This window comes from Hydra vulgaris, chromosome 01, assembly GCF_038396675.1.
Source record: "Hydra vulgaris chromosome 01, alternate assembly HydraT2T_AEP".
Lineage (NCBI taxonomy): Eukaryota > Metazoa > Cnidaria > Hydrozoa > Anthoathecata > Hydridae > Hydra > Hydra vulgaris.
Window position 1 is genome coordinate 61,437,702 of NC_088920.1, and position 27,125 is coordinate 61,464,826.

At 29.1% G+C, this 27,125-nt stretch overlaps 1 protein-coding gene across 1 annotated transcript in view; it reads right to left on the bottom strand.

Annotated features, from left to right (window-relative positions):
- The window catches only part of LOC100201342 (ubiquitin carboxyl-terminal hydrolase 32), a 63,942-nt gene that overhangs the window by 5,912 nt on the left and 30,905 nt on the right, over positions 1–27,125 (bottom strand). The window contains exons 7-12 of the mRNA XM_065788857.1: positions 20,431–20,491; positions 19,047–19,191; positions 16,366–16,659; positions 14,463–14,536; positions 14,267–14,315; positions 13,870–14,007 (exon numbers count right to left, since the gene is read on the bottom strand). Of these exons, the coding sequence (XP_065644929.1) occupies positions 13,870–14,007; positions 14,267–14,315; positions 14,463–14,536; positions 16,366–16,659; positions 19,047–19,191; positions 20,431–20,491 (761 nt within the window). The remainder of the gene's footprint in view (positions 1–13,869; positions 14,008–14,266; positions 14,316–14,462; positions 14,537–16,365; positions 16,660–19,046; positions 19,192–20,430; positions 20,492–27,125) is intronic.

The following is a 27,125-nucleotide window of genomic DNA, read 5'->3' on the forward strand; positions in this document are numbered from 1 at the left end:
ATTATTTCATAATTACTTTCTGTAACTTCCCGTTAACAAAAAAATATAGTAATTAAAAATTTTTTATAATAATTTATAACTTCCTGTAAAATATTTTTTCTATAAATTGAATTTTTTTTGAGATTTAGTAACTCTTCCTGATGATCCAGCAATGGTGAAACTCCGAGTAGAAGATAAAAGTTAGATAAGTGTTTTTTACTAATTAATTATTGCTCTGTTCTTTAAGAACATTGAGCACTCTATTTGTAAAATACACTAACATAATTTACATATATATATATATATATATATATATATATATATATACATATATATATATATATATATATATATATATATATATATATATATATATATATATATATATATATATATACATATATACATATATATATAAACACACACACACATATACATACATACATACATACAAACAAATAAAGGCCTCAATGAGAGTAAATGAGTGTGAGAGTGGAGAAAAGTTCTCTTGAAAGAAACATGGCTTGCCATTAAAGCTGCTCATCTTAACAGCTTTTTACGATAGCTTTTGGTTTATAAGTGAGCTATCTGTTTATTTATTAAATAAATTGCTTTTACTCTTGTTACAAGCATATGCTTGTAACGTTAATGTTACAAGAATATATTCATAGCCAGCGCTGCTTATTGTGATGCTGAAAAATTCTCTAGAAAAGCATTTTGACACTAGCTATGCATTTATACTAGATCCTGTAAGCTTTTTGGGATTTGGATGGAAACAGAAAGTGCAGATTACCTTCAGAAATCACACGCTTGCAAGAAAAAAATTCAACCTAGAAAATCTTGTATCATGTGTGTATTTAAATGTGATGTTATAAAAAAACTATTAAAATTTAATTTCTCCTCTTTTTTCTGACCATTGTGAGGGGTCTTCATCCCCTCTGAAAAAAAAAAAAAGAAGCAGTTTAAAAATAATAAATAAACCTTAAAAAATAGAACAGTTCACACTTGTCCGAAAATGAGAATAATTACTCCGAAAAGCACTGGAAAAACCCTTTGGTGGGAATAATATACACACCTTCCTGATAAGAAAAATCCAAAAATTAAAATCTTTTATGAAGGTCCGAGAAAAAAAATTCAATTTGAAGTTTTTGGCATTGTCCAAAAAGTTTGCAAAATGGTACAATATGTATCTTTGAATAAAAATCATAAAAAAATAAGTCAGAAATTGTATTAAGAACATTTTGTTATTATTACAAAGCCCTAGTGAGTAATATTTAATTCTAATCAAGTTTTTATAATTCCAGGAAAAACCAGTTTTTGTCAAGTGTTAAATTCTGCATAACAACTTTTTTTTAACTTCAAAGCAAAAATGCCAAATTCTGTTAAAAAACATGATGACTGTAGGAAAACAGTTTGCTTCCTATGTTTGAACAAATGTACTCGAAAATTGACAAATGTACTCGAAAATTGAGCTTCACAAAATCAAAGAAGATGTTTAGACTGCCTCACACTTGTTGCAAGAGGAGTGTCACATCAGTGCAATCAATACACTTTCAGAGAAAATCTTAAAGAACTTGCTTCAAAGGATCCGAAAGCCAGTGAACAGATTGCATCGACTGTATCTCAGCAAAACAGTCCTCATCTCATGGAATTGTCAGCATTGCGCAAAGTGGTGGAGGCCGTCCCATACATATTACTTCAGGTAAAGGAAATCTTGCTTAATACTTCAGCAGTAAAAGTACTACATAAAATGTTTTGCATTTTAATAAGGCCACTGCTTTTTAAGTGTCTCAAGTTGGTGTTTTTCAAATTTCTTTCCTAAAGGTCCTTCAAACCCCAAGAGACTGTTTGGTGATGTGCCACTTCTACGAGCTCAAAATCTTGTCTGCATACAAAACAACACTGGACTGTCAAACAACAACATCAAAAAACTTGCATCTACATTAAACCAAGTCGCAAATACAAAAGTTGTCGAGCCAAGATTTAAAGAAAAGTTTCTTGACATTGGAAAGCAATTGGCAGACCACTTCTCACACACATACATATCCATTTCAAATGACAAGCAGCAGTCCAGAAAACAACTTGTGGTTCACTTCAAAAATCTGTCTGAGCTACTGAATGTTATCTTGTTGCAACGTCATGTTCAAGGTGACTACTTGGTGAAGTTGGGCATCGATGGTGGAGGTGGTTTCCTTAAAGTCAGTCTTGGCATTCAAGAAGAAGAAACAAAACTTCCATCCATTTCACCACCAGGCAAAAAGGCTGTGTTATTTCAAACACTCAGAGACAGTGGAGTTAAGCGCCAACTTCTTGTTGCAGTTGCTGAGGATGTTCCTAAAAATTATAATAACCTCAAAAGCATCTTGTCTTTAATTTGCCCAAGTGGAGTAGATTTTTCATTGTCCTGTGACATGAAGTTAGCAAACCTTGTTTGCGGGCTTCAATCCCATGGCAGCTCTCATCCATGTACTTGGTGTGATGTGGATCACCATAACTTGTCACAATGTGGAAAACTCCGCACTTTTGGCTCAATAAGAAAATGCTTTGCTTCATTTCAAGATTCAGGTCTGGACTACAAGAAGGCCAAGCAGTTTCAAAATGTTGTTCATGATCCACTCTTAGATGTGCATGACTCTACTTTTGTTCTTGACAAGATCCCACCCATGGAACTTCATCTTTGTGTGGTGAACATTTTTTTAAAACACTGAAAGAAACCTGGGATAAAGCTGATGAATGGCCAAAAGCACTTCACATCAAGCTTCAGCCATTTCATGGAGGCCAATTTGCTGGCAATGAGTGCCGAAAACTTTTGAAACATGTTGATCTTCTTCAAAGACTTGCTGAAGAAGACTCAGCATTCCAAGTTTTTCCATGGATTGATACACTCAGAAAGTTTGATGCAGTTGTGTCCTCTTATTTTGGAAATCAGTTGCAGAGTAACTATGCTGAAAAATTCATACAGTTCAAAAATTCCTTCCTTTATTTTCCAAAGGCAAGTGTGACCCCTAAAGTTCACAGCGTTTTCTTTCATGTCAAGGAATTCATTGATCACAGGAAGGAATCTCTTGGCAAGTACAGTAAGCAGGCCACAGAGACATTGCATCACAACTTCAGGAAACACTGGGAAAGATACAAGAGGTCAATAGACCATCCAGAATATTTGCGAAACCTACAAAGTTGTCTTCTTGATTTCAACAGCAAAAACTTGCGAAAGCATTGGCTCCTCTTTAAAGCCTGTTTTTAAAGAAAATCATCATTTTGAATTTAAAATTCTGATTAAAATTAAAGGAATGCACTGTTTGTTTTTTGAACTTAATATGTGTAAAGTGTTGTGAATTTTTTGACAATGCCGAAAACTTCAAAGTGAATTTTTTTTCTCAGACGGTCATAAAAGATTTCAATTTTTGGATTTTTCATATCAGGAAGGTGTGTATATTGTTCCTACCAAAGGGTTTTTCCGGTGCTTTTTGGAGTAATTATTCTCACATGTTATATATATATATATATATATACATACATACATGTGTGTATATATATATATATATATATATATATATATATATATATGTATATATATATATATATATATATATATATATATATATATATATATATATATATATATATATATATATATATACATACGCTTAAGGCATCTGTTTAAATAATATAAAAAATAAACTTTGCATCAAACTAAAAATATTTTTGGGAGATATGGAAAAGACAGTTTTGAGAGTGTTTATTGTATAAAACCAAGAGGCCGTATGTCCACTTTTCATTTTTTTTGTGTTTATTATTAAAATATGTTCTTCAAAATAAAATCTGTGTTTGGGCTGATTCTAGACTCAAAAGTCATAAAAATTAGGTCTATATTAAAAGAACCAGAAGGCTGTATGTCCAAAAAATAAATAACTGTTATTATCAACTGGCCGTATATCCTTTGACCAATCATAAGACAAAACATGAGTTCTTTTCAGCTAAGAATTTGTTTTTGCCGCTAAAACTTCACTTATTAAATCAAAATGGCGTTTGATGAAACTACTGAGGAAGTCTTTCAAAGGTACGAATATAACTTTTGAATACTCTAAGTTATGAAATTATGAATAGTTCAGACTGCTCCTTTCTTATGACTATTATATATTTAATATATTATTATTATTATTATTGTTGCTAAATAAATATATATATATATATATATATATATATATATATATATATATATATATATATATATATATATATATATATATATATACATATATATGTATATATAAATATATACTTATATATGTATATATAAATATATACTTATATATGTATATATAAATATATACATATATATATATATATAATATATATATATATATATATATATATATATATATATATATTTATATATTTATATGTATATTAATTTTTATAATATTAATTTAGAAACTCAAAGGAACAAGATGTTGCAGACATTCAATTAAAACCTGCTATTCAGATCAACTCCTCTGTACCTCTCTCTGGGATTCAATCACAAAATTCTGATAAAAATGATGATTTACTTGTTCATACCACTTCAAAGGAAAATCCCAGAGAAAGTGTCAGAAAGCACAGAAGAACTGGAAAGGATCTTACACGCAAACGAAAACGAGACCCTAGCTCCTGGAAAAAAGAACTCATACGTGTTTGCAAAGAGTTTTATCTATGTACTCTAGATATTGATGAAAAAAGAATTCGAAATCACCACTCAACAAAAAATAAAACAACAGGAACACCTCAACAGTATAAACGAGGTAAAGTACCTAGTCGAACTGTCCCAAATAGTATTAAAGATTCTGTACGTAAACATATTCAAAGCATTCCCAGAATTGACAGTCACTACTGTCGCAAAAGTACAAACAAAGAGTACATTCAAGAAAATCTGAATATGACCATTTTGTATGAGAAATATTGTGAAAAATGTGTTTTAGACAATGTTGTTCCTGCAAAAAAAAGTATGTATAGAACAATATTTAACACAGAGTTTAATATTGAAGTTCATACATTAAAAAAAGATAGATGTGACAAATGTGAAAGTATGAAAATGAATCCTTCACCTAACTTAAATGAAACAGCATTACATGAAATCCACACAAAAAACAAAGTTGAGACTAATGAAGAACATAATCGTGATCGACTTGATAAAAGCAAATGTATTGTTTGCTTCAATATGGAAAAAGTGTTCAGCCTACCAACAGCAAATGTTTCTAACTTTTTTTACAAACGAAAGTTGACTGTTTTTCATTTGACTGCACAGTGCTCAATATCCAAAAAAAATTACGGTGCACTCTGGTCAGAGCTTACAAGTGGTCGTTCAGGAAATGATATAAAAGCTTGAGATCCGCTATTTATTGCCGACCTCATTTTTCCTAATTCCAAGGGTTGTGTATGTAAAAATACATTTATATATATATATATAAAACTATATCATTCACTAATATTCGTGGTCTTCGAAGTAACTCTTCTTCTGTTGAGTCTTTTGCAAAATTCACCTTAAAAGAACTTACTTGCTCTTTATGAGACTAATTTGAGTTCAGTTGTCTCATCTTGCAATCTTAGTGTTGATGGTTATCTTTCTTTAATTTGTAAAGACTCCAATCATCACTTGGCCTAGGCATCTAAATTCGTAAGAATTCACCCATTTGTAATGAAATTAGGTTTGAATACACAGACTATTCTTTTATGTGCTTTCGTTTAGCACCACTTCACTCTATTGCCTTTCACTTTGTTCTATATCGCTTTCCTTCATCTCAAGACTGCACTCTTTTTGATGTTATTTCTGATCGAATCGACCAAGCCCTCTCTCTTTATCCATCAGCCAATATTGTTGTTGTTGATGAATTTAATGCTCATCACACTGAATAACTTGGCTCCAGTGTCATTGACTTTGCTGGTGTTAAAGCCCACAACTTTTGCGTTTCTTAATCCCTAACTCAAATAGTCAACTTTCCAACTCGCTTTCCAAACAACCCGAATCATTTACCTTCTCTACTCAACTTATGTCTTGTTTCTGATCCTAGTCAGTGCTCAGTTTTTCCACATTCACCCTTAGGTGCTTCTAATCACAGTTTGATCTCTCTAAAACTATTATCTTATTCTTCTTCATCATCTGAATCCCCCTATCATTGTACCTCTTACAATTACCTTAAAGCTGACTGGAACTCTTTCCATGATTTTCTTCATGATGGCCCTTGGGTAGAAATCTTTCGTCTTCCTGCTGACAAATGTGCTTCTTACATAACTTCGTGGATTCAGGTTGGCATGGATTCTTTTATTCTCTCTCGACGATTTCAGGTCAAGCCTCACTCTTCTCCATGGCTTTCCTCACATTGTGCTGCTGCAATTTTCAATCAAAACTGTTACTTCCATCTATCAGCAAAACAATTCTTAAGAAAACAGACGCCTGTTTACTATTGCTAGAAACAATTGTAAAAAGGTTTTGTCTAATGCCAAAGCCCGCTATTCTCGGGTCATGAAGTCTCGTATTTCATCACAAAAATTAGGCTCTCGTGACTTCTGGAGAATCTTTTATAGTATCAATAATAAAGGCAAATCTTTCATTCCACCTCTCTTGTATGGTTCATACTTTGTCATCTCACCTAAAGACAAAGCTGAATTGTTTGCTAAGAACTTTTCATCAATATCATCACTTGATTCCACTAGTTGCGATCTACCTGATATAGCCATCAAACAGGTTGATTACAGGTTGATTATCCACTGCTTGACATTTGTATCACTCCAGCTTCTGTATCAAAAGTGATTTCCTGCTTAGACTCTTCTACAGCTTGTGGCCCAAACAACATACCTGTTGTCGTCTTGCAGAAGTGTTTGCAGGAGCTGTCATCCATACTTTGAAAACTATTTAACAAGTGCTTATCAGAGTCTTGTTTTCCGCCATGCTGGAAAGCAGCATCTGTTATCCCTATTTTCAAAAATTCTGGAGAGTGATCTTACTCGACTAACTACCATCCCATTAGTCTTCTTCCTATCATAAGCAAGGTTTTTAAATCTTTTATTAACAAACACTTAATCTTTTATCTTGTATCTAACAACTTACTTTCTGATCATCAATATCGATTTCCATCTTCTCTCTCTACAGCTGATTTGCTAACAGTAATAACAGATAGGGTTTCTTGTGCATTAGATAGAGGTGGAGAGGTTAAGGCGATAGCTCTTGACATTTCTAAAGCGTTTGATAAAGTTTAGCATGCTGGTTTTCTCCATAAGCTTTCTTCTTACGATGATAACATCTTTGATAACATCTGATAACATCTGAAATCATCTCAAGATTATTGAGTCCTTTCTTTCCAATCATAGTATAAAAGTTGTCCTCGATGGACAGCACACTTCATATACTATAACTTCAGGGGTTCCTCAAGGTTCTATCCTTGGCCCTATACTCTTTTTAATTTACATTAACGATCTTCCAGATATTCTCACATCTGAGGTAGCATTGTTCGCTGATGATACAACTATTTATTCTTGTCATGATAAAAAGCCAACACTCTCTGATTGCTTGAAGGGGGCATTTGAGCTTGAAAAGGATCTCACTTCTGCTACAGCATGGGGCTCACAGTGGCTGGTAAACTTTAATTCAGATATAACTTAATTTTTTTTTTTCAGTTAATTGTCATCGCAATAATTTAGATCTTCCTATATTTATGAACGGTGATGCACTTGATGAGTCATCTACCCTTTATCTTCTAGGATATATTCTTACTTCAGATCTTTCTTGGAAACCGTATATCAAGTCGATCGCAAAATTAGCTAAGGTTGCAACTCTTTATTGTGCTCAACACGGTCTTACTCCAGATTCTATTCTTTATCTCTATAAATTTCAAATCTGGCCTTGTATGGAATACTGTTGCCATATCTGGGGCGGATCTTCTAATGATACCCTTTCTCTTCTAGACAAGGTGAAAAAACACATTGTTAACATAGTTAGACCTGCTCTTGCTGCCAACTTCCAAACATTATCTTGTTGTCGTAATGTTGCTTCTCTTTCTCTTTTCTACAAATACTATAACGGGCACTGCTCTAAAGAGCTTGCGTCTCTTGTGCCATCTACCAAAATTCATTCTCGTGTTACTTGTCATTTAATTAAGTCTCATCCTTTTTCTGTGACTGTTCCTAAGTGTTCCAAAAACTCTTGCTTGTCTAGTTTTTTCCTTCTTACATCAGCTCTTTGGAATTTGCTTCCTTCATCTTGCTTTCCTGATTTATGTGATTTGCAATCTTTTAAGTCGTCTGTCAATTATTATTTTGCTCTACAAACTTCATCTTTTCTCTTCTAGTAAATTTCAACTCTTATAGTGGTTGCTTGCAGCCTTGTTGGAAACAAAGATGTAAAAAAAAAAAAAAAATTAAACAAGTCAAGATATTGTTTAAGTGGTAAGATTAAAGAAGTAATTAACGTTATAAAAACCACTTATTAAGTTTGAATGATTATGTAAAAAAGTTTGCATAAAAGTTACATTTTTTAATGATATTGGCGCTATTTAAAAATGTAATAAGTTAAGAAAAAAGAAAGAAATTTTTTTATTTTATTATTCAAACTTTTCCATCAAAAATGTAGTAGTAGTAGTAGTATTTAAACTGTAGCTGTTAAAAAAACAGCGAGTGAGTTAAAAACTCACTTTGACAGCTTTTGACAATCTAAAAATATACAAAAATTTACTAAAGATAATAATGAACAAATTAAAAAAAATATATATATATATAGTTAGTTCTAAGTAATTTTTTTTTTTTTTTTAAATGCCAAAAATTTGTCCAAACTGTTTTTGAAAATGTTTACATTTCCCAACATGACCACTTCCAATGGCAATTTGTTCCACAAATTCACAGTTCTATTTATGATAAATTCATATCTTGGCACAAACTTGGTTTGCTCTCTGCTGTATTTTCTGCTGTGACCTCTGCATGATTTTGAAAATACTGGTTTGTTTAAAAGGTCTACTGCTTCAATCTCATTAAAAATCTTAAATATTTGAATAAGATCTCCTCTCTTCCTTCTTTCTGACAATGTTGTTAAACCAAGTATCTGTAAACGGTCTTCATACAGCAAGCTTTTTAAGTTCTTTATCATCCTTGTCACTCTGTGTTGCACCCTTTCTAATATTTCAATGTCACCTTTGCAGTTTGGTGACCAAACTGGCGCTGCAAATTCAATCAGAGGTCTAACAAAAGTAGTATATAGTTGCTTGAGAAGATGCTGATCCAAATGAACAAAAGTGTTTTTTATCATTCCCATTATTGCATTAGCTTTTGATGAACACGCTACTATGTGTTTCTTCCATTTCAGTGATGTATCAAAATTTACACCAAGATCACGTTCATGCGTAGAATTATTAATTTTTGATCCATTTACTGTGTAATTAAAATTTATGTTGTTTTTTCCATATTGCATAACTACACATTTACTTTCATTCAGTTTGATTAACCATTTTTCTGACCAATCTTCTATAATATTTAAATCTCTTTGAACTAATTTGGCGTCCTCAATTGAATATACAGCTGATAAGATTTTAGTGTCCTTTGCATATATTTTCACCATATTTTTGATTTTTTCTGGCAAGTCATTTATGTATGCTATGAAAAGGAATGGCCCCAGAATGGATCCCTGTGGAACGCCACTTGATACTTTTTTCCATGTTGACACCGCTTCACCCTGGCGACTCTTTGAATTCGATTATTCAGAAATGCCTCAATCCAGTTCAAAAATTTTCCTTTTATTCCATAAGCATTCAACTTTAATAAAAGTCGCTTGTGTGGCACGGTATCAAATGCTTTCGCAAAATCTAGCATTATAACATTTACTGGTATGTTTTTTGCTAGTTTCTGTGTGATAAAATCAAGTGTCTCTAAAAGATTTGTTGTACACGATCTCCGTTTTACAAAGCCATGTTGGCATTTTGAGATTATATTATGGTTGTCAAAAAAAATTTGCATTTCATTTCTTATAACTCCTTCAAATACTTTACATGCTATTGATGTGATTGACACAGGTCTGTAGTTGGATGCGTTTAGCTTACATCCTTTTTTAAAAATTGGAGTCAGATTTGCTGCGCGCCATTGTAGAGGAAGGTTACTTGTATTGTAAGATGATTTGTAGATTAATGTAAGTGGTAGTGCCAATGATTTTGCACAATGCTTTAGTAAAATAGGATGTAAATTATCCACACCCCAAGCTTTGTCTGTATTTAATTTTTCAAGACGATTCTGAATATCTATGTAGTCAATAAAATTATCGTTTAGATCAAGTGTGCAAGTTATTAGTTTATCTGCTATTTCTGGCATAATGCTGCTTTCGTTTACAAAGGCGCTGTAAAACTGGTCCTTTAGAATATCTGCGATCTCACTTTGGTCATTTGTTACAGTACCATTAGAATTCAAAATGGCTTTTATTGATTGCTTAGTATTCCTCTGACTGTTTACGTATTTAAAAATAAGTTTTGGATAAGATTTTGATTTTATAATCAGGTTTCTTTCATAATCTTTTCTAGCTAATATGGCTTCTTTGGATACTAATTTTGTTATTGTTTTGTACGCATTGACTTGTACTTCATCTTTCCATTTGTTTGCTAGATTTATGTATCTTAGATCTTTTTTCATTCGTACTAGTGCTCTAAGTTTATTACTAAACTATGGATTTCGTTTGTGTTTATGTTTCGCATTAACATCAATCTTTGGTATATATAAATTACTCAGATAGTTTATGTGTAATATAAAAGTATCATACATTTGTTGTGTTGTTAAATTGTGAAAACAGAAGCTCCAGTTGATCGAATTAACTTTTTTGTCAATTTTTGTGTAATCTCCTCTGGTGTAGTCAAATTTATATTTTGGTGTTCTGCTTGTCTGGTTTATGTCTAATTCAAGTTTAAATGTAAGTACTAAGTGCCCCTTGTTTGCACAACCCAGAATTTCATGTGATTGGAGCTCATATATTCTGTTACTATCTTTGGTAAAAATCAAGTCCAGTGTGTTCTTTACCTTTGTGTCTGACAGTTGAAAAGTTGGAAAGTTAACATGCTGGATTAAGAATTCGTTCGTTTGGTCTATATATACATCTAATGAAGTATTTAATATTCATAATTACAATGACTGCCCATATTTGTTCTATTTTGCTGTCCTGATTACCAATACTTATTTCATATGATGTGAGATTGTTTTCAATGTATAAGGCAACTCCACCACCTTTCCGTCCATCAGATCTATTTTTATTGTACACCCTGTAACCTTCTATCTGTACAATGGATGAGTTTTGAAACCATGTTTCAGTGATTCTAGCTATACTAGCTTTTTTTAATTTACACAAGATTTTAAATTCTTCCATTTTATTGCCAAGCGATGTTGCATTCGTGTATAAACATTGCAGGTATTTGCTAGTACTGCTCAGTTCTTTTTCCATTCTCAACGTTACATTTAAACTTGACAAGTCCGGTTCCACGTATAGTATATCCAAAGGGATCATCTTGTCTTCTTGCTGCATTTTTGGTGTCTCTTAATTTTCTGAGCTCCATATTTTTATATTGCTCTGCTTGTGTCATATCTGTTGAAATATAAACTCCTTTGTACTGTGGGTTTGTTTTATCCCCAAGTTTCTTTGCCTTGGCTAATATTGGGTTTCTTTCTAACTCGTCACTTAGTATAACTAATATCTTTTCCTGGCGTGCTTTTGGTGGTTCGGTTTGTAGGCCTGCTGTTGAGCTTCTTTGAAAAAATTTCAGTCTTTTGACATGTACTGGGTTGGTGACTGCTCCTATATGATTTAATATTTGGCTAACTTGTTGCTCAGTTTCTGCTTGTTTTTCCTCATCAGTCCCATTCAATGTTGCTGGGATTCCTGATATGATTATATTTTTCTTTCTTTTATTTCTTTCTTTTTGTTCATTTATTGCTGCATTTACTAGGTGTATTTTCTTGTTCTTTACCATTGATGACCATGCAACTGGTTCGCTAATAACTGTCTTTTCGATTTGTGCTTGTTTTGTTTCATGTTTTGCCATTTGTGTTCTCAATTGTATGTTTTCATTTTTTTGTTGATTTATTTCCTTTTCATAATCTGATTTATACAAATCTAAAATACTTTTATTTGAGTTTTTCATTGTTTGTATTTCAGATGCATGCTCAGCTAGTGCTTTGTCTAACGTTGTCTTTGTGACGTAGCTTGCCAAAATTTGGTCAAGCATCGCTTTGGTGATGTTTGTTATTTTATTATTATTACCAGGGAATAAAAAGTCCAATATCCAATAATGTTTATGTAATATAAACTTTGATTCTGTGTTACCAGTTATTATTTGTTATTGTTTTTATTATTATTAAATTTCACAAAAAAACGACTGCCATCTTTAAAATCGGCGGCAAATATTTAAGAAATGTTCAGCAAAAGAAAAGAGAAAGATGTTCTACACCACTTAAAAAAAGAAATCATAAAAAAAAACATAGTAGAAAAACTTTTATTTATCAACTTGCAATAGCAAGAATATTTATGTAGATAATTTCTCAAACAATAAGAAAAATAATTACCAAATTTTTAAAAAAAAATTAAAAAACAAAACAAAAAAGTATTAGCTAAAAAATTGTACAAATTTTGTTTTATATTAGTGTGTCTTTTGATATTTTAATAAATTATAAATAATAGTTTAAAAAAATAATATTTTATAATAGTTATATCAGCTTTATACAAACAACAGATTGTGTGATATCAAAAAAGTGAAAACAGAAATTTCCTTATAATTTAGAAAGAATTTTGAATAAAAAAGTTGATTAAATTTAAAAAAATATATATTTTTTCCGTTTTTCTTCCTCCTTTTCTATTTTTTACAAAAAATTAATTCCTTGTAAACATGTTATAACTTATAAAACTGCATCAACAATATTTTTAAGCCATACATTTAATTTTTTTGCTTAAAGGCAAGTGAAAGCACAACGGTTTATATTTTTTGATAAATGGTACTTGTAATTAGCTTGATTAGCTATTTCTTTGCAACAAGTAATATTTTTTGTTTGTTAATAATTTTTTTTAAGTAAAAAACCATTATTTGCAAAAGTTGCAATTTTAAGGAAATACAAAAAAAATATTAAGATATTTTAATTTATTTATATTTTTCGAGAAAGGAAAGGAATTAATTCATGTTAAATGATTATAAAAAATGTTATATTAAATATAATTATTTAATATTAAAAAACAAAAACAAAAAAAAATTAAAACAGAACAGACATTTCACAATATGTTCATTTAGAAAATAACACTTCTAGATTTGTTTTTCTTTATGAGTAAAACAAACTTGTTTTGCGGTAATTTATTTTATTGCGGTAGTTTAAAGTTAATGTCTTTAAATAAAAAAAAAATAAAGATAACTTTATGACATCAAAAACATGACAAGCTAATGTGCTAAGCCATTTTTTATTTAAAACAAGGTCTGTGTGTGTGTGTGTGTGTGTGTGTGTGTGTGTGTGTGTGTGTGTGTGTGTGTGTGTGTGTGTGTGTGTGTGTGTGTGTGTGTGTGTATATATATATATATACACACACATGTATTGTAAAATTAAATAACACTTGGTAATAAAATTTAATTATTAAATTTATTTATCTGCTGACTGCCTAAGGAGTGAAACTCCTTAGGCAGTCATGTTTCTTTAATAACTAGGTGTCATGTTTCTTTAATAACTAGGTGTTATTAAACAATTTAACATAATATAACTTGCTCTACTCTGTATTGACCACTCTATACCGGTATTTATTAAAATATTATTATTATTATATATATACATATATACAGATACAAATGTATACCTTACAGATACATACAATTACGGATGAATACAATTCAAAATGAAACAAAATATAATTAATATATTTACAGCAGCATCTGTGATCACAATATCAAAGTTACTGGAGGAATTCAAAGAGAGAACAACACTTTGCACCAGATTCCCAATAAAGTTTGAATCAGTCTGTGAATACAAGCTAAATATTGTTGGATGCCCAAAAAGCTCAAGCTGAAAGTTAGAAAACTAAATTTATTTAATTTTTTACATAGATGAAAATTTTTTAACATATTTGTGATTTAAAGTACAGAAAATCAATTTATAAAATAAAAATCGTATCATATGCTAATCATGTCATAGAATAAGTTGTTGTATTTAGAACGAGTTAGATGTAAATGGTAGAATACAAGTGACACTCAAAAAATAAACTTTATTATAAACAAGTTGGAAGTAGTATCAAACATAAATTTTTTTGAAAACATTTGTTTACCTTCATATTATCTGATTTTCGGCGAAACAAAACAGGCACCAGAACCTTTCTAAACAATAAATACATGCATAAAAGTATATATAAATAAAAAAAAAATTCTAAATAACAATATATATTATACAAATTATATAATGTTATATAAACTATGTAATAAATATATACAAACTGAGTATCAAAATTTATCAAAGCCCAGTACCTATTTATAGCATCATTAGAACCAGGCTCCACAAATTGCTTATAGTCATTTGATACTATCTGATGATTACATATCTATTATAAACAAAAAATTTCAATAAAAATATGTATATTGTATACAAAGGTATATAAATATATACTATATATATATATATATATATATATATATATATATATATATATATATATATATATATATATATATATATACACATACACATATATATATTTTTTTTATTAATTTTTTTTTAAAATCAAAAATTTTTTAAACTATTATTGCTTCTATGAATACTGCGCTTCTATTTTTCTTGATGTAAATAATAATAAATTTAATATCTTAGAAAAACTGCAAAATAAATTAATGAGAATTATGCTAAAACTGCTCGGTTAGATCAGCGTAAAAAATAGAATTATTGTTACATCACCATGGTTTATTCACAATGTTACATCAATTGAAAATGAAATATTTAAGCCATTCTATTAAAAAATTTTGAGTTACATCAGCATAACACTAGACAAGTTATTTTCATCGAAGTAGCAAAATGGCAGAAAAAGATAAAAAACTTAAATATTTTTTTTGATAGATAGATTGCTTGCCCAAACCATAACCCTTAGTCAATGTAGCAGCACCCCTCACATGTTCTACCTATTTGTCAGTCAATGCGGCAGCACTCCTTGCAACTTCTACCTATTTGTAAGTCAATTTAAGGAAACAGTAAAAAATATTCAGAACTTTTTTATTTCTATTAAAAAAATAAAAATCATTCCAATTTGTGTAACATATATTGATAAGTGACAATAGATGATCTTCTAATACCTATTTATATCAGAAAACATTTATTGTTCCCTTTTTTTGAGGAAGCACAGGCAACTTTTTTCTTCAGCACATATACACCCCACACACGATAGTGTTCAAAAGAATAGGGATAAAGTTATTTTAATCAAAAAAATACTATGAATATTCTGTTGTCATCACCCATATTACTACAGATAAATCACCCACATCATTGAAGGATTCACCAATGAAGGATGCTTAACAGTTAGTCTTGTGTAGAATGCAGAGATTTAAACCACAAAACTATCAAATGTATTGTTTTGCATGCACAAGAATTGTTTTGCACGCACATGAAAACAATAATTACTTGAAGTTTAATTTTGTTATTTTGGATAACAATCGCTTATATTAAAATTGCTACACAACTGTGTGTGTGTGTCTGTGTGTGTGTGTATATATATATATATATATATATATATATATATATATATATATATATATATATATATATATATATATATATATATATATATATATATATATATATATAGCAATATTTATACATTGCAATATTTATTATATACCACAAAATATGGAATGTTTTATAGGAAATAAAAAACAAATGAAGAAACATTTAGAAATAAAAACAAAGTATCAAGACTTAAAATAAAAAACCTATAGCACACTAGGCCTTTCACTAAGTTTCTCATAAAAATGTGTCTTTCATATTCAAAAACATTTTTGATGTTTTGAATGACTTTAACTGTGTTTTTTTTTAATTCTGTAGAGAAAATTGAATCTAGAGAAAAATTTCTTAAACATTTTATTTATATTTGTTTACTTAATTTAATTTTTAAATTGTTTTACCCTATTATTAACAACCTTCATCAAATTTATTTTAAAAGATCAAAATATCAGTTTCGTAGATTCTGGCCAGTTGTTGATTGTCTGTTATTTTCTACACATGCTATTTTTTTCTTTAAAACTCATTTTAAATATTAACCATTAATTATTTTTATTATTTACCATTAATATATATTTTTAAACTCAGCTAAATTTGTTTAAATAAAACACAGAAAAAGAAAAGAATAAAAATTTCAAAGTATATTTATAAAGTAAATAAAAATACCGGACAAGCAAAAGTCTCATTTTGATAATACTGAACAGTTGCTTCAAGACAACTTGAACACATCATTCCACCACAAGGAGGATGAATAGTAAGATGCTCATCAAACACTTCTTCTAAACAAATGCTGCATACATGCCATGACAAAGCAACCTCTGATTTTGTATCAGGTTTGCCTAAAGATTCATTTGTTACATTGTCACAGTCAAGATATTTTATGCAACCAGATGGTTGAACAACTTCAATTGCATACAAGTCTTTTTTAAAATTCACATATGATAGAAGTGTTCGCTCATCCTAAATGATTTTTAACTTTTAAAAATCTTTCCTCATATTTTTATAAAAAACAAAAGTCAAAAATATATTGCCTTAGCAAATGTTTTTCCTAAATAAGGCTTGAAGGTTTACAAATCTAAAAACATATACTGTGAGGTTTACAAATCTAAAAACATGTATTGTGAGATTTACAAAAACCCAAATAGTAAAATTCTTTTTTCAATATTTCTTTTAAAATATTTTAATAATAATACATAAATAAAATATATAAATAAAATTCTTGGATTGCTACATTCTGTAACCAAACTATTATATTGGTAAATAGTAAGATTAATAGAAAAGTTAATAATAATAATAAAAGCAGTTTGAATAAATTGAGTAAATTAATAGTTAAATAATAGTAAGTAAGATTAATAGTTCACCTTTCCATTATTATGGAGGAAGGTACTCATCCTTGTGCAACCTTAAAAGTATTTGAAGTTATAGCACACAAAAAATTGATTTGATCGACAACCCTTGAAACCCTAGATACTAGTTCCAAACTCTTGAAACCCTAGATATTAGTTCTAAAATTCTTAATCAATTTTTATAAATTTTTATTTGCTATGACTATGAACATTTAGCAACTTCTAATTTTAACCAACAATCTTGGAACACTTTTACTGTATCTTTCCAATCAGTTCGAAAAATCTTTTGAAAAATTAATTTCTTTAATGCATGAAAAAAATGATGAGTTTTAGGTGTGTAGAAGACAAATATTGTTCATTTCCTATCATTGGACTTGTAATTTCCTACCATTGGACAAGTAATAAAGCTGTTTTTTCAAATCAATTGATTATTCTATGATAGCAGATGGTATGTTATTATATCAGTATTCCTGAACATATTCTAACAACTTTTTTCAATAAAAAACTGATATTAGGTTAATAAAGATTAACACAATTTTTTAAAATTTTAATTATTTTCAATTTTTTTTAATAATATAATACTGAGATTCAGCAAAAAACTTGATATTATGAACAATAATATTAATTTAAATAAATATTAATTAAAACAATTAATATAAAACTTTTCAAATTTGAAAAAGTCATTATCATAATGCTATTTATTTAAATGCAATTTTTTTGTTCATACCATTATACCATTATACCATTATAATCGTACTTTGTTTTTTTACAAGTAAAGTTTTTCATTATACTTGTGCAAACAGATGTTTTAAACAAGTATTATTAATGAAGTAAATGTAAACACATTTGCAACTGATTTTTTGCCTTCAAAATTTGTTTTAAAACCTCTGCCTTTTTTCCATATATGCATACAGGTTTTATTTTTGCAAGGTAATGACTTTCCTATGCAATGAAAAGTGCAAAATGTTGAGGGTCAGGTTTGACGGCTGAAATCCAACAACATTTACATTGCATTTTTGGACCTTGTCAAGAAGAGAAAGTGCGTCACTAGAAGAACCAGCCCAAGTATGACAACAGTATTCAGTGACAAAAAAGAGATTCCTAGAGGTAGAAGATTGAATCAAGAGTAGGAAAATGGCGCAACGCAAAGAGAGGCAACTTTAGCAGATAATAACTTTGCAATTAAATGTAAATAAAGTTTTTATGAGAGGTTAGTATTGAAGTTAGTATTGAAACTCAACAAGAGTGTTGCCCTATCAACAATATTGTCATAATTGTTACCAGTAATAAACTGAGTTTTGTGTTAAAATTTACCAGCCATTGCAAGCCCCATGCTGTCAAAGAAGAGAGATAAGATTCAAGTTTGACTCCCTGTTCTAAACAAAAAACCCAATTTGTAAACCTTATAAATAATAATAATAATAATAATAATAATAATAATAATAATAATATAAATAATAATAATAGAAAAGTAACAATGACCAAATATGTAACCTAGTAGTACCCTAGAATTTAGTGGAAACAAAGAATGAGTGTTGCCTTCCAGAATGACTTTTATACTGCAATTAGAAAATAATAATTTAATAATTTCAAAAAAATTTCCAGATACAATATATAAAGCAATATCAAAAAATAATAAATAAAGCTATATGAAAATAAAATAAAACTATATGAAACAATTTAAGTGAAAACCTAATTACTAATCATTTTTGATAGTTAAGTCTTAACAAACAAGAAACAAAAAATACAGACAGATTACAAAAATTCTATTTATTCAATTTTGTGACTAAACATATTTTGATTTTTTATTAACTTTTTATTTACACTCAAACAATGAGGATTTTTCTACAGCAGACATTTCTGATAAAAATTTTTAGAAAAATGTGTAAACTATTGATTTATATAGATTTAAATGATTAATGATTTATTTAAGCAGTTAAATTTGTAAAATGATTAAATTGTAAAATGATTGGATGATTTAAATGATTAATTTTGACTTACTAGTATGTTAACATTGCCACCATTAACAACTTGAGCAAGTACGACATTTTGACTGATTATGGAAGAATCATCAGTTGTTAACATTTTTAAAAATTTATCTTTTACATCTTTTAAACTACCATCTTTATTTACAAGAACGGAGTATCTAAAAACAATCAGATTTTTATTAATAACAGAATTTATTAAAGCCATTTGAAGTATTATTTTGATTTGTTAGTTTTAGATATTTTTTCAAATTAGAAATATAAATCATGTTAATAAAAAAAAACCATCTTAATAATAATCTATTATTTTAAAAGCAAATTGAATTTAAAAAAAAAAACAGTAAACTAAAAATGCTTTTAAATAAACAAGTATTGTTCTTATTTTAACACAACCCTGGCTCAGATCAAACTCAAACTTACCATTTGGTAAATAAACTTAATGTCACACATTCTAAAAGCAATTATTCAAAACAATTACATCTCATTTAACTGAACATTTTAACTGAACTTTATCAAAAGTTTAACTATTCTCCTGTATCCAAATGTTTGAATAATAAAACCTTCAAAAAACTATTACTAAAACAAAATAAAAAATATCAACAAATTACATTCCCTATTCCCCTCCACTATCAAAACCTCAATTTACTTTTTTCAATTCACTATTCTTTGTGTGCTTAAGAAGACAACTTATATATGAAAAACAATTTGTTTCTCTAATTTCTAAACTCTAAATGTATTTTTTCATACCATTTTTTTTAAAAAAAAACTTTTTTTCTCTTTACTAAAATAAGGAAGAAATAATTTTAGTAAATATTTTTCAGTAAAAATCTGTACACAACCCTTGGGATTAGGGTCAACATTTGGCAATGCCGAATTAACTGCAACCTAGAAGTGCCGGCAAAAATTACAGACCTCATTTCTATGTTTTATGGTCAAACTTTTGTTTTACATTTTTTCTACCAACCTCACACAGATTAAGGTTCGGGGGCTGTAAACAACACAAGACCTCACACAAATAAATTCCGAGGGCTTTGTACAACACTAAGTTTGGGGAAGGGTAAAACTATTTATAAATAAAAACTTTCTATTAAAATGTTTTTCAACATTACAGGCAACATTTAGTCAATAGTTTATAAAAATTGACTTTCAATACCTCTTAATGTATTCTTTATAATAAAATAAAACTGAAAAAAACAAAAAACAAATTGAATAAAAAATTTTTTTAGAGTTGTCTCAAAGACTTTGGAATTTGAAAATTTTTTTTCTTTAAATTTTTAAAATTTGGTCATCTACAATCACAGTCATCTAAAACAATGTCAATTGCTTAGAGTAGTTTAATTTGAAATATATATATTAAAGGCAAAAAAAACATAACATAAATAACTTTTTTGCAGATTTACCTTTTAATAGAAGGCTTGCCTTGCAATATTAGAAGTTCAATGGATGGTACCCATGTCAAAACTATTAAATTAAATTTTTCTTTAAACTTTAAATTTGATTTTTTTTTTTAATTTAATCTTTTAATATATAGAAAATAAATATAAAACAAAAGAAACATTGACTTTTATAAATAATGGAAAATAAAAAATATAAACATATTTCATATTTTATATATATAAAAACAAATAATTAAAAAAAAAGGATTTATTTTAAGCTAAAAGTAGAGTGTCTATCTCGTGTGTGTATATGCTGATTGTGTGTTTTGCTTGTGCGTGTGTATATGCTGATTGTGTGTTTTGCTTGTGTGTGTGTTTTGTGCTGATTGTGTGTTTTGCTTGTGTGTGTGTATATGCTGATTGTGTGTTTTGCTTGTGTGTGTATATGCTGATTGTGTGTTTTGCTTGTGTGTGTGTATATGCTGATTGTGTGTCTTAAACACACAACAATATATACAATGTGTATATGCTGATTGTGTGTCTTAAACACACAACATGCACATAAACACATACAAGCAAATATCTAAATTGCTTTGGTAGATGCAAGATGAATAAAAAATTAAATCAGTTGAAAAGAGAGTTTTATACTAGGTACTAAATTAAATGAACCAGATAAAAAAAGTGGTAAATCAAATAATAAAAAAATATTTATATATGGATGTAGTTTACAGTGACGATTATAAATAAAAAATATTTCACAAACCAAGATAGAAAAATTTGGTAATGAAAAAAAAGTTGGAATAGAAGGTTTTTAAATTTTTTAGATCTTGTAAGTTTGTTAAGCAACGAGTGGAATGGAATCCATAGTAAATATGGTTAGTGGACCCATAGAAAATATTGATTGAAACTTAATAAAACTATAAAAAAAATTATATAAAAAAGAGAGAGCATGATAGAAAGCTCTATATTCTGGATGACTATAATACCTCTAAATGTGTTTTATTACCACTGCAGGATTCTAGTGCAAACATTTTTAAGACTCAAAATCCTGCAAGAACCCTGCAAAAAGAAAATTAAACTTAGTTAAAACCTATTTAAATGCTTTTAATCAACATGACATCATTCCAAATCAAACATCATTTCAATGTTTTTTGCCTTTTATATGCAGCTTACTTTCAAATTGTAAAATTTCAAACAAAGAAACCAGGTCTAGAGACATTTAATCCTTAAAAGTATCATTAACAAAGGCAATTGTATTAATAAGATAAATTCTGCATGAGTCAAAACTAATTTTTCCAATTAAAAAAAAGTTTAAAACTAATTTTTTTAACTAATTTTTCTAAAGCTATATTGTTTGCAAAGAACTTATCTTCCAATCCATTATCTTCCAATTCATCTTAATTCTAATGAGCACACTCTTTACTGATGGCAAACAGGATAATCCAATGTTAGACATCTTAATCACTCTGTTTCCAGCGACTTAAGTTATTTCTCAAATTAATTATTTTCCAACTTGTAGTCAAGACAACATTTCTGTCTCAGTCCTGCCTGAATGAAGGCAGAATATGTAATTTCTAATTTTAAAAACTGGAAGATTTTGATCCAACAACAATTACTCTTATTACTATCATAACCGCACAAAAGGTGTCCCCAGTGTTCCTAAATGCACATCAAAATTAATACTTTAATACTTTTAATTCCTCAGTTAATACTTTTGATGTGCATTATAAAGGCCACATAAAGAGCTTTTTTTTGTTATGACTTTAAATTGATCAAGGATTGAGGAATGAGGCAACTGTTTCAACTGTTTAGCTTACTGTTTAGGTGCTTAGGGTATATCATATCATGATATGTTCAAGGTATATGAATAACTGTAATGATTCTTTTTTTTGTGAGATTAATTTAAATTCAGTTGTTTTATTTCTGGATCACAGTGTTCATTGCTGCTATCCTGTTTCAAAGACTCAAAAAGTCACATGTTTGTAAAAGACTCCAATAGTTACATGGCTTAGGAATTAACTTACATATCAATTCATCTACTTATAGTGAAATCAGATTTAATTCCAGCGACTATCCCTTTATATATATATATATACATACATATATATATATATATATATATATATATATATATATATATATATATATATATATATATATGTATATATATATATATATATATATATATATATATATATATATATATATACTACTGTGATCAAAAAGTAAGGTGAATTTTTAATTTAAACTTCCCGCCTTATTCGAATCGCCCAATCTTTTTTATTTTTAAGATGGTAGGAATGTCATTAATATTTGCGCCAAATTACATGTCAAACTCATAATTATTTTTTTTTGTTTACGCTTGTTTCTGAAGTACCAAAAGTGCATTCGGCAATTTTCACGATGTCTAATTTTGTTGAGCAAAGAAGTGCTATTAAATTTTGTTTGCGGAATATTTCTGCTGCTGAAACGTATCGAATGTTGCAAAAGGCCTTCGTTGAAGAGACTATGTCTCAAAAAAATGTTTAAAAGTGGTACAAAGACTTCAAAGAAGACCGAGAACGTGTTGATGACTTGGAACGCTCCGGACGACCATCGACTTCGATTGATGATCGCCACATCAACAAAATCAAAGAATTGGCGCTTGCAAATCTTCGGTTAACCATTCGAGACCTTGTTGACATGGTTGGAATATCATTTGGGTCGGTGCAAGCGATTTTGAAGGATCATTTGGGCCTCAGAAGACTCAAATCACGTTTGGTGCCAAAATTTCTCAATTTCTTTGAAAAAGAGCGTCGCGTTAAAACGTGTGAAGCAATGCTTTCTGACTATCAAGACGTCTACAAACAAATTATTACTGGCGATGAGACTTGGGTCTACGCATATGACCCTGAAACAACCGACCAATCGAGTGAATACCGTGAAAAAGGCGAGCCGAGACCGAAGCAACCACGTCAAAGTCGCTCAAAAATTAAGGTCATGTTGACTGTTTTCTTTGATTATTGTGGTGTCGTGCACTACGAATTCCTTCCAACTGGCCAAACTGTCAACAAGGAATATTATTTAAGCGTTATACGACGTTTGCGTGAAGCTATTCGCAAAAAGAGACCGGAATTATGGGCCAATAACTCTTGGATTTTGCACCACGATAATGCGCCTTCGCACACAGCAATAGTTCTTCGTGAGTTTTTCGCCAAAAACTCTACCCATGTTGCTCCACAACCACCGTATTCGCCCGACTTAGCACCGTGTGACTTCTGGCTGTTCCCAAAGCTCAAGAGACCACTCCGGGGAAATCGTTTTGAGTCCATTGAAGAGATCCAACGTGAATCGGCACGCGCATTGAAGGCTATCTCTACCGAGGACTTTTCGGCATGCTTCGAAGACTGAAAAAAACGTTGGCAAAAGTGTGTTGGGGCCGGGGGGGGGATTATTTTGAGGGGGACGATACAGATTTGGAAGAATAAATAAAGATTTTTCATTTTATAAAAAAATTCCCCTTACTTTTTGATCACAGTAGTATATATATATATATATATATATATATATATATATATATATATATATATATATATATATATATATATATATATATATATATATATATATATATATATATATATATTTATAAAATTCATCAGAAAATTTTTCTGATGAATCTTTGTTGATGAAACACAGTGTTAAATGGAAAAAATTTTTGTTAAGTGATTTCTACTAATATATAATTGCTCTGTTCTTTTAAGAACATTGAGCACTCTATTGTGTAGAATACTTTTTAAAGTTGTTTATATATATATATATATATATATATGCAACAAACTAGATCTTCAACATTTTCAGTCTGAATGTGAAGTTCTTCGAATTCGCCGTGACAAACTTGGGTCTGAACTTCAAATGATTGACAATGAAATAAAAGAAACAATATACAATTATACCACAGAAAACCTAATACAAGAAGATTTACACTCTACTTTCATACTTTATATGAACAAAGATGTTGATTTTACCAACAAAAAATGGGACCACAAAATCGAAGAAATGAAAAAAGCATATGAAAAAGACAAACTAAAAATAAAATCACTAACTGAAAGAAACAATAAAAGAACAGATAGTATTCAACACTCAACAAATAGTCAGGATTTTGAAACTGTGCAACAAATACAACAAACAAGCACTTTTCTAATTAATGATTCATCTCTATCTGATAATAATTTACCATCAAAAAACCACCAACGACCACAACGAGCAGTAAAAATGAAAAAATAATTCCTAAAATTATAAATTTATCAAAAATAAAGCTATCAATGTTACAAATATCTCTATTAATCAAAGGTCCTAAGTTTACTCCCGCAACCAAAGGTAAATTATTTTCAGTGAAATCCGATTTAAAAGAATTTACAAGGAAATTGATCATCCACGAACAGTTTTATGATAAAGAATACAGCGATGAATCCTTAGTAAAAGATAAATCTAATCGGGAAATGTTCACATCGAATCCTCTTTTATCAAACATTGTACAACAAATAAATAACTTCCTGGTGAAATGAAAGTAAAATATAACATTACAAAAAAGGAACATAATGCCTTAGAAGAACTAAAGAGTAACAACAAAATTATCATTAAATCTGCTGATAAAGGAGGTTGTTTAGTTCTGATGGATGCAGATTACTATAGAGATAAACTTGTGTACCATGACCATTTATTAACTGAAACATATAAAAAAGTTGATAGTAACACAGATGAAATATGTTTTAAGAAACTTAAAAATCACGTGGATAAATTTAAAGAATGTTTAACAAAAAAAGAAATTACTTATCTCAAAAACTATGAATGGAAAACTAGCAATTTTTATGTGTTACTGAAAATTCACAAATCTAATGCAATAGAAAATTTTAAAAAAGAATCTAATAAGGAATATATTGAATGTTTATGCCCCGATGATCTGAATGGAAGACCAATAGTTGGAGGTTCTTTTTCGCCTACTTAGCGCCTTAGTGAACTCATTGAAAAAATCTTATCACCTCTTGTACCAAAATTAACCACATATATAAAAGATGATTGGCATTTCATTAGAGTACTACCTAACAATATGGAGTACCAAAATACTACTTTATACAGTGTTGATATTTCTAATCTTTATACTAGTATTTCTCATGAACTAGGTTTAGAAGCGATTAAATTTTGGATAAGTAAATTACGTGATGATATACCTATCAGATTTTCGGAAGTTTTTATTTTAGAAAGCGTGAATTTTATTTTAAAGAATAATAATTTTACTTTCAATAATGAGTTTTTCAATCAACTAATCGGAACAGCTATGGGAACAAAAATGCCTCCACCATATGCTTGTTTAGTAGTAGGATATCTTGAAGAAGTGAAATTATTTCCTAAAGTTTTACCTATTTTCTTCAATAAAATTGAATGCGAGAATATTCAAAACAATTTCAAAAGATACATGGATGATGGTTTTGTCGCTTTATTAAAATCAATTAATGTTAATTTGCTGTTAAAGTGTCTCAATTCTTTACACCCCGATATCAAATATATGAAGAACAATCTAAAATTTCATATACGAATACCACACAGTACCAATTTTTAAACTTTTTAGATATAACAGTTATTCTACATGATAACAATTACCCAGTAAAAATCATTAATAATGGAATCTTTAAAGCTCGACTACAGGGACCAGCACCTCAAAAAAGAGAAAAGAACAAAATTATACCTTTTGTAACTACAAATTTTGCAAATATAAATTTTGAAAATTTGTTAACTACTCTACATGATATTTTGAAACTATCTGTTTTAGACAATAAATTAAAATCAGTTTTTGAAAACACTTCTATTGTACTATCACAACGCCAACCAAAAAATATTTTAAGACACATTAGTACATCAAGTTTTAATAAGAAACCAGTTTTTATTAACGATGAATGCAAGGTTTTAAAATGCATATCAAAACGTTGTAAGTTATGTTCAATGTATCTTCAGTTTGTTAACCATTTTACCACATCATCTGGTAAAGTATGGTACATTAAAACTTCAATATCATGTAATTCAAAAAATTTTATTTATTTTCTATCATGTAATGGATGCGATGGAAAAACAACATACATTGGTAAAACTAATAACCTAAGGTTAAGAACTAATCTACACATCTACACATGCAGAACAGGTATTGGTTCAGATAAATTTGATCAGCATGTTTTCAATTGCCATAAAAATGAACCTTTTTTTAAATTATTTCCGATGTTAAAACTCTCAAATGAGAATTTACTTCTTATTTATGAAGCTCACCTACATAAACAGGAACATGATACAATGAACATATAAACAGGAAGTAATTATTTACACATTACTTTTAAAATTTTTCCTTACCAACTAGTATCAAGTTATGCTATAATTTTGTTAATTATAGTTCTTTATATAAACCTTAATTACAGTATAATTAATATAAAATATACAGGTGTTAATTAGCAAAAGAACAAGAATTAAGTGAGATTTTGCAGATTTACCAGATTAAGGGGATAATACTAATCTGCCAAGCTAGCTAGCATTCTGTATACTGAAAAAAAAAAGAAAACTGACTACATTTCAAATCAACATGAAAAAGAAGCAGTTTTGTTGCCTAAAAAGATTAATAAATGCCATAAAGAGATTAATATTCTGCTTTTACAAAAAATGCCACGGGCTAGTTTGACACCAACTATTTGTAAGCT